Source organism: Uloborus diversus, chromosome 10 (assembly GCF_026930045.1).
Source record: "Uloborus diversus isolate 005 chromosome 10, Udiv.v.3.1, whole genome shotgun sequence".
NCBI classification, from domain to species: domain Eukaryota; kingdom Metazoa; phylum Arthropoda; class Arachnida; order Araneae; family Uloboridae; genus Uloborus; species Uloborus diversus.
The window spans coordinates 120,459,974-120,472,465 of record NC_072740.1 but is presented as its reverse complement, the minus strand read 5'-3'; the positions used below and the strand labels follow the sequence as shown (position 1 = coordinate 120,472,465).

At 34.4% G+C, this 12,492-nt stretch overlaps 1 protein-coding gene across 1 annotated transcript in view; it reads left to right on the top strand.

Moving 5' to 3' along the window:
* LOC129231153 (uncharacterized) overlaps positions 1-12,492 on the top strand; it is a 102,108-nt gene that overhangs the window by 43,060 nt on the left and 46,556 nt on the right. The window contains exons 8-9 of the mRNA XM_054865401.1: positions 7,813-7,858; positions 8,993-9,110. Of these exons, the coding sequence (XP_054721376.1) occupies positions 7,813-7,858; positions 8,993-9,110 (164 nt within the window). The remainder of the gene's footprint in view (positions 1-7,812; positions 7,859-8,992; positions 9,111-12,492) is intronic.

The following is a 12,492-nucleotide window of genomic DNA, read 5'->3' as shown; positions in this document are numbered from 1 at the left end:
TACAGTGTACACCATGGTCAATTCCGTATGTGGAGGAATGATATTTTGAACAAAAATGTTAAATCAAATGACTAATGATTCTATGTTTATAAAAAATTTTGTTTGGGCACATATTTAGGATTTTTATAAAAGTCACTCCGTCTCAAATTCAAAATGATTTGAAAAAATTAAAAAGTAAATTTTTTTTTTTCATTTTTTCATTTATGAATTTTATATTAATAATAACATGAAAGGAAAAATAACGTTTTGACAAATTTGGATTTTTGAACCAAATGTCATTCTATCACATGTGGAATTATGACCACATAACGAAACAAATACTATATATGTAATACTTTGACGTAAGGAAAATTAGACGATGTGCATAATTTTGTCCAAAAGAAACGTAACGGAATAGGATATGTACAACGGTCATAATCGCATGCTTATCTTAAAGCACTATTAATCTCATGTAACAAACCGATATTTTTCTTGGCCGAAGTCATCTCGGATATGACACGCAGGGCTGCTGAGTCGGAGGAAAAATGAACGACTCCGTCTCTGGGAAATTTATAGCCCTCACTCCGACTCCAACTCCATCACCCCGAAATCAGTCCGACTCCAACTACGCGAGTGCTGAGAGACTTGTGGACTTGGAGTGGAAATGACAGACTCCGACTCCTTTGCCCTAAAATCAGCCCCATTCCGACTTTTCGACTCCGACTCCGCAGCCCTGATGACAAGTTACATACACTCATGAAAGCCTGAACGAAGTTCTGGACGCACAGGTAAAAAGTTGACTGCATTGAATTTAAAATACCGAGCCACTGATCTTCTCATGTTTAGGGCTTAGGGCTCAATAGCAGCACTCAATCCTCTTTTGTAACACTCTGAAACAAGTAGTGAGGAAAGGATTGCAGCGCAATGTAGTGCGGATCCCTCTCGCCGTGCGCGCCGCTCGGTTTCTTTTCGTCTCTTTCAGAGGCATGGGCAAGAGATGGAGCTTCCTCGCCCCAAATCGTAAGTGAACGCTTTTATCCTCGATATTACTGCTTTTAATAATGAGATTGTCGTGTTTGATTGCATGATATTCAACTGTCTCTTTTACAAACCAGTATTCAAATTGTTCGCCTCTTTCCACGATAATACAAGTCCCCAAGCAGAGTATCCGCTTCTTCGGATATCAGCTCAAAATGTAAAAACTTAGCAAGGAGATTTTCTTGTATGAGTGCATGACTATAGACAATCACCTACTCAGACTTGTATTTAAATATTCCCCCTCCTTCCAACTTCAGCAATAATACACTCAGTCGGCAAACTAATTATCTGCTGTACGGTAACGGTCTTTTCCGTTGCCGTTTTATGCAAAAATTCGCAGAATATAAAACCGTTATTGTGAGACTGTCTTATCTGAATCCATGATATTCAACTACCTATTACTCAGACCCTGTATTTAAATATCCCCTTCCTTTAACCTTCAGCAATAATACACTCAGTCGGCAAACTAATTATCTGCTGTACGGTAACGGTCTTTTCCGTTGCCGTTTTATGCAAAAATTCGCAGAATATAAAACCGTTATTATGAGACTGTCTTACCTAAATCCATGATATTCAACTACCTATTACTCAGACCCTGTATTTAAATATCCCCTTCCTTTAACCTTCAGCAATAATACACTCAGTCGGCAAACTAATTATCTGCTGTGCGGTAATGGTCTTTTCCGTTGCCGTTTTATGCAATAATTCGCAGAACATAAAACGTTATTGTGAGACTGTCTTATCTGAATCTATGATAGTCAACTACCTATTACTCAGACCCTGTATTTAAATATCCCCTTCCTTTAACCTTCAGCAATAATACACTCAGTCGGCAAATTATTATGTGCTGTACGGATTATCTCCTGTCTTTTCCTTTGCCGTTTTAAGCACAAACTGAAACTGAAGGAGAGAGTTTTTTAAGTAGGAGAAATTAGGGAGACTTGACCCAAATTTCGGTTTTTTTATTTTCGATTATTTTTTTTTTATTTTTTTTATTTATTTATTTTTCTTTATTTATTTTTCTTTATTTATTTATTTATTTATTTATTTATTTATTTATTTTTTTGTAGAATCGTTACAACGAAATAAAAAATATACATAAATTGGTTGCCATTGTGCACATTATTATGGATAAAAGTAATGCATAATGTTAAGTAGAAATGGTACGAAAAAATTATATTCCTCAAATCTGCATATGAGTCAAGTGTCAAGAGGTAAGGAGATTTGACCCAACACTTAGGGAGACATGATCCCCCCTCATGAACGTAAGAGAGCTCATAGATATTGAAATCGAAAACGCAGGTTTGATGGCGTTTTTTGGTTAAATAACTGATACTTGAAACAAATATATAAAATGTTCACTCTTTAGGTGGAATGTTACATTTATTTTTAATTAGTCTTACTCTATATCAGCAGGAAGACTCTTAGATATTGAAATGAAAAACGGAGGTTTGATGGTGTTTTATGTTTTAATAAGTGATGCTTGAAGTGAATATACACTGTAAAAACGATTCAGAAACGTTCCTGGAAAATAATAGGCAGCTGATGTGCCCAATTTCAACCAGTAACATATCTTACAAAAACCAGTAACGCTTTCTGATAAAAGTCAGTAACCTTTCTGAAATTTTAAGAAATCTCCCCTATTAAAGCCAGTCGTGAACCTTCTAGAAAAATTAAATAGGTTTAAGTTATTAGATTAGAACCTTCTTGATTTACCAAGGGAGCTCCAGAAACATTAGAGCACCCACGGCCAAGCTACGTGAAAATTGCAAAGCAGGAACCAAGCATATTCCTTGCCTGCAATTCCTAGCTCGCAAAGCTGTAGCTATCCAGTGACATATTTACTCCCATTGGAAGCTTAGTCAATCTGGACAGGCCGTAAGTAACCTTAGGCCGATACACTTAATAAACACGCTCCGTCAATATTTAAACTGGTAGCAAAAAATATTTTTCACACCAGTGCAAGGTCTGCACTCGTGCATCTTTTAGGAATTCAGGAAACTTTTTTGCGAAGATACTTGATTTTTTGGGGAAATAGGTGAAAACCTCTGAAATCACGAAACGTTCCACGGAAATTACCAGTAACGTTTCGGAATTTTTTTACAGTGTATAAAATGTTCACTCTTTAGGGGATTTTTTTTTTTCTTTAAGTAATCTTACTCCATATCAGCAGGAAAGCAGAAGTCTAATTCAAAACTTTATCAGATCAGATCTTAGCAATATTTCAGTTAGTTTACTAAGCAACAACTCATTGGGCTCAAACATTATTAGTATTTTAATGATTAGTCAAATAAAAACAATTTCTTAGACCAAAATATTACATATTAGTTATTCATTAAATCAAATACGGCCTTCATATTCACAATATTAGAGCTATTGCTTACATAATATCAATATATATATATATATATATTTATATAGGCCTAAATCTAATATTTTATCAATTCAAAAATAAAAATTCATTGAACACAAACATCAAATTAAACAAAAACATCAAATTAGCCTTAGGGTCAAGTCTCCCTAGTTTGCTTGGGGTCGAAGCTCCCTAGGTAGCTTTCTTTTGTTCACCACATATTTTTAGCAACTTAGATTAAAGTTATATAAAACTACTGTAATCTAAAGAATTCCAAAAACTTGAAACTTGACTGTTAAGGTGCAGAATTATTTAAATCTGAATTTCTTGAAAACAACTGATAACTCTGAAATGGTTTGTCCCTGCAAAATACTGTTGTGTGACGGCTCAACCAATAATATGACTAATCAAGGCTCTTTCAATTTTTGTCGCCCCCTTTAATTGATTAGTTAACTTTAAATATGTCATGGAATGTCATAATTGGTTGTACTAACCCGTTACCATGAAAAATTACCCGTAGTTATAATTAATACTAACACCGCGTCAATCACATTAACTATAACATTTTATATAGGATGTGGCAGTATAATTTGCTTATTTGCAGTCACCGCTACGAAGCGAGAAAGGGCCATAAGAGAGGGTGGTAGATCTCATGCGAACCGGTGGTTTAAAAATGTATTCTTACGGCCATTTATTACTGAGAATGTGAACAAATGAACAGCGTGCGTTTGCCGTAGAGGCTTACTTTTCAAATGGTCGCTCGATAGTAGCAACGCATTGAGCCTTCCGCACACACTCCAAGATTGCCCCCTGAGCTCGTGTTCCTAGAAGGCAATCAATTGGTATGTGGGTTGATACATTTCGGAGTACTGGGACAACATTAGCCAAGAAATTGCGAACATACCCATCGCTATTTTGGAAAGAGTTGACCGAAAATTAAAAAACCCGGGTCCCTCACAAGTAACCCTAACCAACGGTTATTCGCTGATTTGAATATAACTTTGCACATCGATAAAACACTTAAAACTATTGAAATCATATTTTTTTTTAAATCAACAATAAACACTGTTAACCAGGTGAAATTTAATCCTAAATATTGGATAGTTGAGATATTAGAGGGTACAATATATTCCTCAATTTGAAATTTTAAATATCAAAATTCAAATAATGATTGAAAATTTGAAAAAACTAAACAAACTAAAGTTGACATATTTCAGGATTTTTCTGAAAACACTGTTTATAGCGGCAAACCATCTCTCACTATCTTACCCCGTCGCTCGCTTAGTTGCCTATGAATTGCAAGTGAGACAAATGATCAATTTCAATAAAATTTAGTATGAAGGACACATGTGACAAGATAAGTAATCCTGCAAGTTTTTAGATTTATATTTTGAAAAATGTTCAAAATATAGATCGGTAAAAAAACTCAAAATGTGTGAAAAAAAAAGAAAAGTGTGTTCTTACAAATGACTGTAACTTCTTTCCTATGGATAATAGAACGAAAATTCAAAAACCATTGTAAAACTAAAAAATAGAGCTTTCGATTGATGTTATTAAATGACTTTCTTACTATAGATTTAGTTTTCAAGGTAATTCACCGTGACGAGGTAAGATTGCGAGGGATGGTTTACTCATATAAATAGTATGTTCAGAAAAATCCTGAAACACGTCAATTTTATTTTTTTATTTATTTATTTTTTAATTTTAATCAATATTTGAACTTTTGGAGTTAAATGTTAAAATAAAATAACATATTGTACCAATTACGTAATATTTAGGGATAAATTTCACTCGTTAAAAGTGATTATTGCCGATAAAAAAATATGAGTTCAATATTTTAAAGTGCTTTATTGATGTGTAAAGTTTTATTCAAATTATTGATTCACACTTGGGTATTGTTACTTTTCAGTGTATCGTCAAGACGGCACTTGCTCGATGCAATTTTCAAAACAGTGTCCAAGTACATTTCCATGTACGTAGCATAAGGTGAATCAATATTTAGAATTGTACCTATTATGTCCATAATTAGCCCTTCAAATAAGCAAATTATACCGCCGGACTCTGTATAATACTTCATTTTCAGTGTATTCCTTCGAAAAGAAAAAAGTTATTGGTTTTCTAGAAAATAGAAAACAAGTTCTGCATACAGGTATATTGTAGAATATTTCCTGCTAAGAAATTTCGTACCCAGGGTAGAGAAACCGGGTACCCTCAGTGCCAGTGCGATAATCTTGGCCTGGAACAAAGTTACGTCCCCAACGCGTTTCTCATTTTGTGCGTGCAGATCTGAAGAGGGTGAAACCCCGACGTTTACATAAATCTGCGTGGAAAATATTTCTTCTTTGTTTACCGCTCTGAACACATTTTGACGAACATTTATGGCGGGTTAAGAAGTCACTCATTAAAAAGAAGCAGTTGGGGTAAAAGGAAGCATGGGATAAATGGAAACAAACTCCTTAACCACGCTTGTGGTAGTTCTTAAAATAAAAATGTGTGTAAGTGAAGTCTAGGAAAAATATAGAAGAGATTCTGGACGTTTTACGTGTTTCCACATAATTGTGAAGCCGTCATCATTCTTCGAAGATGACACTGACAAACAGGCTCGACATTTCGAATTTTTCTTGGTTTGGAGGGGAGGCAAAGAGCACATACTCAATAAAATTTCATCAAAAAAAAAAAACATGCCTACTTAATATGTAACCACATTAACTTTTCAAAACCAGGGAAGGCAATTGACCCCCTCCCTCTGATCACCTCATATGACGGGCGCAGTGAAAAATGTTGTTTTTTAAAGCTCAATGATCAAACATTTTCCTATTCAACAGATGCGAAGTAACTGGTTGAACCAGTTTCACTCGTCATGTGGAAGACAAGTAAAACATTTACTCAGGAATTTCACCTTCTTGGTGCTTATTGCTCAGGTTTGTTTCGATAAGTTCCACAATCTGAGTGTTTCGCCTCCCTTTCATATAATAGACTTTTATTCCATATAGTACGGAATACATATAACCAACACATGAAACAGGTTACAGCGCAAAGAGGGAAAGTACGCCTAGAGCTAGGGAGGGGAGTCGAACCCACAACGTCGTACATGTGAAGCAATCGCTTAGACCACTCGGCCACTGAGGCCCTCGAACTTGAACTACTTTTCGCGACATTTTAAAATCTGGGATCTTGAAAACATCTTGATTAAATCGAGGCTACAAGCAGATATTTTGTCATTAAATTTTAGAGCCCTTGCGTTGACAATCTAGAAATTAATTAAATCCTTCATCACTTGTCTTCTCTCTTTCTTCTTAAAGATAAATCAATGAAACATGCTTTAAAATTTGATACTTCGTTTGATCATAACACACTTTTAATTATAACGAGTTTTGTAAACATTTCAGCAATTAGTTTAAGCAGTTTATGTTGTCATTGCAGCGAAACTAATTGACCCCACTTTGTTAACAAAGACTTGAAAACCATTTTATCGCAGGTGAATTTGACATTGTTAATGCTTTGAGACCCAAGCATTGTTTAAAAAAAATCGAAATGTCATATAGTTCATTTCCAACAACGCTCTAGGACTTCATGGGTTTCTTCCAGTTTCAAGTGAAAAACAAGTATATTTTTCGAAACGTTTTTTTTTTTGAATTCAGTGATAATGCATTTTTATTTTATTTTATTTCATTTATTTATTTTATTCATTTATTAATATACTTTTATTTATTTATTTATATTTTATTACTTATTTTTGCTTTATATATTTACTTATTTTTTGCATCAACACTTCTGCTCTTCGCTTTGGCACTTCTTTCGTCCTTGTTTTAGAACTGTTTAGCTGGAATAACCAAAGCAAAGGTGAAGGCACATTACTTCTCTGGAATATAAATATATCTTCGTACTGATAGTTAAAAATATTTTAGCGAGTCACCAGGCAAGCATAGTACGGCAAGATCACGAAGAAAAAATGTAAAAATTAGGTTGGGCATTCCGATTAGTGAATGTCACGTTCAATATACTCATTGGACATTAATTATACATACGGCATTTGTGATGGATCCCGTTTTCACTGTATTACCTGACATAAGCTCATTAAGCTTCTGCTATTCATGTTAGAACAGCTTAAGATACCGAAAATTATCTGAATCTTCCTGTTGTGTAGAGCATAAATTGGTTTTCGATATATCGTATTTTTAGGCAAAGTTATTGATGCCAAAAAAAATGTGTTACTACTCTTTCCATATGCAGAACCGAAATTAGCTACTTGTGTAGCAAAAATAATAGAGTATGAAAAAGAAAGATTGACATATTGGCGTCATTTTGTGTAAAACATTAGCTTACTTAACTGCACGGTATCGCTAAATAAGTAATGATTGCTTCCATGGTATAGATTGGAATATTTCTCCCTAAATGAAACATTTTATGTTACAAATATTTATACATTTCTTTTCTTTTAGGATGGGTGATATTACGAGTGAATGGAGAGCAGATTCTAGAGAAAAGGTTGTATATTTTATCGTTTATTTTACATAATCTTGATTTTATATATATATATATATATATATATACTATTTGCTATTTTGTATTTAATGCGAAATTTGTCATCAATTTAATAATAATTACCCAATTAAGTGTTAAAAATCTTTAAGATATGGATTAAAAATGCGTTTCATTTCCACGTTTCTCAAATCGAGGCAGAAACGTAGTAGCTCAAGCCGAAGACGACTTAGGTTATCGCTTATACTGCAATCAGTGGCGGATTTACTAGGGGGGCGGTGGGGGCGACCGCCCCCTCCATGACCTTCATTTTCTGACACCAATAATATAGAATTGAAGGAATTACTAGCAACCGCAACTAACTCTAATAAACAACATTCGATAAATTTTCCTTTAATTAATTTTAGACAGTTATTGTAGTCGAGGATGGACAGCAGTACCCACTTTTTGATTTGAACCTAAGCTCACCTCTCCCCCCTTTTTCAAATTTTAATCATTTTTATATTTCTATATGTGTTTTTCAACCTTTTTCTTCCAGGACTGCATTATACTGATATGATAAGACATGGCTATGATTTAGAACAAAAGTTTCCAACCCTGGAGGTGATCGTTCCCAAAGCGGCGATTTGACACTTCAAGGGGGGGGGGATAAATTCGTTAGGGGCGATTACTATATAAAAGACAGGATAAGGAGGGGGCATTTGACTCTCTGCCCCCCTACATGACGGGTCTGGGGAGATGGCTTTCGCGGATTTCAACCGCCACCCCCTCGAATAGACTGTAAATCCGCCCCTGACTGCAATACCAGTTTACTTCGCATATACCAGCTTATACAGCTAGATGTCTTGTTGGATCGACTCTCCATATTGTAATAAAATACCTATACAAGAAAGGGGTGCCTATAAAGATTAAGGTTATAGCGGTCGCCAATGGCGACCACTCGCCACCCGGTCACCACTTTCTTCAACCCCACCAGTGTTATTGATTAACGTAAATTAAACTAATTAGCCATATTAACTTTTATTTAAAATGATAATTTTTATTTTTGTCTTAATTTAAAAGCTAATTGCTGTTTAGTTACTCCCAATCTTGATCTTTAATTGCCGAGATTTGAACTAAATCTCGTGTTTCTTTATATAGAACCCACCACCTCCAGGGAGTGGTGAATCTACTTCAGTACACCAAGGGAATAAGGAGAAGAGTGAGAATTTCGAAAAACTATCAAAAGCTCGGAGTATGCGTAGAGGATCAGGTGCAGGTAAAGTGTGCTTCATTGACTTCGCTTTTTTACCCTCTACTATCAAACGAAGAAGTTCAAATAAATTTTTAAAAATGCAAAGTTTATATCGTGAGGTAAGTACGACAACTAGGTAACTACAAACTTGGCAAAATTTAGGCAATTTTAAAGCAAATTCTATTAAGTTAGGTTCACTACCACGAAGTAACTCTTGTAGACAATTTCACAGGTTCAACTTACCAGGACCACACAAAAGTGTAATAATGAAAAATAATTAAATAAGCGGCAAACGAAAGGGCATTTTCAAAACATGTTTTTGGACGCATAAATGACTTGCCCTTGTGTTCCTGTTATCAAAATATGATGGCTTAAATTCAGCCAAAATTTTCAGAAAAACTGCCAAATTTAGCGAGTTTCAGTGAGTCATGATTAGACATCGTTCAAGCGATTTGTAGATGGATACAGACGGTGAAATTGCGTGATCAATTTGTCGCCAAGTCTTTAAATTTGGCGGTTATTTTTTTATTTCGGCAGACTTTACGGTCTTATATCTCGATAAGGGGAGAACGGGGGCAAAAAATTTTTCGTCAAAAATCTGTCTCAAGATGCTTTTTCGATTGCTACCAATTAACACGGTTTTCATTATTACATAATTAGTGTGGTTCCCTTGTTAGAATTTTCGAAACTAGATAGGTTGACTATCCGAAAACGAAATTAGTCTCGTAGTTCAACACATCACGACTGCAAGATTGGAGCAACAACCAGACAAGTCAGCATGTCTAGTTTTAGCACTGCAAATCTTCAAGTTCTTCCAAAATCGTAAAATTTGAGATTCCCACAAAGTAGCATTTCTGTTTTTTTTTTTTTTTTTTTTTTTTTTTCCACATGAGTTCAGAGACGAAAATCCACCTTATTGCACCCTTAAATGCCTTAGATTTTTCACATTTTTTCTTTATTTGGAACAGCTGCTTTTTAATTTAAATCAACGGAGAACTCAAAGCAGATTGTTGACGTTTTCTTTGAACAACAGTGTGTACCATTCAGAAAAAAAAATATAATTTTTAAATAGGAAACTATGCACATGGATGCGTTTTATGCACTCACAAAAGTTAGTCTTTGTGTCAACATGAATTTGTACCAAGATCAGCAACAAAATTAAAGAAGCTTTGCTAGAAATACATCTTTAAAAACTTAAGAGAAGTGTTATGACAAAATTCGCAAGCATTCACTTTTTATAAAGTTAATTTATTTTTTTTTTTTTTTATTTTATTTATTTTAGCACCATTATACGAACGGGAAAGTACAGCAATGTGTAAAACAGAACTGAAAATCATTTTTAAGAAAAAAAAAATCTTTAATAGTTAAATGAGATTTCTCAATTTGGTAAGTCATTAACTTCACTCCATAATTACAATTTGAGAGTATAAAATAACTTATATTCTTTTATGCGCTTTTTATGTTTTTCTTTTTTTAACGCTATTTTTACTAGTGGTCGGATAAGAAATTTATTTTAATGTGTTGCAAATACAAATGAGTCATTCAAATTTTTGACAGTAAACATCGATTTTAAAGATTTTTGTTTTCCTGTCGAAGCAATAAAGTTCTAAAAGGTGTGCAGACATGAAAATTGTAACATCTCTAACGATACAAAATGCAAATAATAAATAGCTTGTAACAGCGAACAACCACCAAACCCTCCGCACCTGGGAAGCAAATCAACCACTTGGAGATCAGGTCAAAAAATTGGTAGCTTTGTCCAACAGGGACTTCTATGTCTTAACATGAGACCTTATGGTCTCGGAAATTCAGATCCGGATGAAATTCAGCATATTAGTCGTAACCTTTGAGAGTATTCACACAGTAAAGTAATAAAGCGCACTAGCCAGAACATTCCGAGAAAACAGCCTCTAAAGTTTTATACGCAGCTTATATATGAGGCCCCTAGTTTCAAAACCGGATACTTGTAGAAAACCAAATTTTACAGGAGACGTAAAAGTCCGGTTTTGAAACTGAGGCAGACCTTCCCGCCCCATTTCAAGGGGGAAAGAAGCGGTTTTTGAACCTAATATTGAGCAGGCAAATAAGGCCTTATGATTCTCTACAAGATTAACAAAAAAAAAAAAAAAAAAGAAAATCGAATTTTTTGCAAGTATCCGGTTTTTAAACTAGGGGCCTCATATACTGGTAGAGATTTCTCGCCAGTAGCAGCTCGGTGGCTATGTGGCCAGTGTACTGGCTTCCCGTGCAATCCATCCCGAGTTCGATACCTTTTGAAGAATTTTTTTATATAAATTTATAACGCGACTGTTACAGCTAATTTAAATTTGAATTGTAGAAAATACTTCATTTTTAAATTCGTAATGTATTTTAATAGAGAAAATAGAGATAAATTCAATCGATTATAAATTATAATTTGAATTACCACGGCAACAAAATTAGGTTAGGACTTGTTAATTTATGTACAAAATTTAACAATATAGTTTTTATTTATCGTTATTATTATTAGTTTATATAGTATATATCTATATACATACACCAGAATGATAATTATAATGAAAACATGAAAAACAAAAACTGTTTTGACATCTTGCACAATGTAAAGGGTGTCCCAAAATTAATGCAAGATTTGAATTTGCCACCATTTTTTCCATAAATTGTTGGCAGCCATGAAAAAAGAACAATTTGACAGTTGAGAGTTTAGGGTTAGTAAAAATGGGGTGTTATTGTACCATACAGCTACAGAGAGTGCAACATTTCAATTACTGCATGAGGCATTTCCTGGTCGCGCACTCGCTCATTTCGGTCATCAGAATTGGCACCCTAGATCGTGTGATTTAACATTTTTAAATTTCTTCTTATGGGATTATTTGAATTCAAAGGTCTATGTCAACAAGCCCACAACCACCCGTGCATTACCGTGTTGCGATACCGAGCGCCAATAACAGTAACTGCTTGACCAGCCTCAACATTCATTATTTTTGAAACAATTGTTCAATAATGAAAGCGCGTTATTGTATCGTATAACGCTCCATTTTTGATTACCCTAAACTCTCAGCTGTCAAATTGTTCTTTTTTCAGGGTTGCCAACCATTTATTGCAAAAATGACGCCAAATTCAAATCTTGCGTTGATTTTGGGACACCCTTTATAAGGAAGATTGCTTACAGGAGCAACCTTTCTGTAAAAGATTCGTAGGAAAACATACTTCATTAATATTCATGAAAATTTTGCTTTTGTCCGAAAGTTTTGAAGCATACCAGTCATACCAAATGATTTTATTAAAAATTGGCGATGACAATTGGTGGTGGACTATTTGATTGTATTTTTATGCAGTCTTCGCGGGTATTTATTTTTCTATTATTTTCAACGAGATACGCTATATTAGATTCTTTAACTGTCTATAA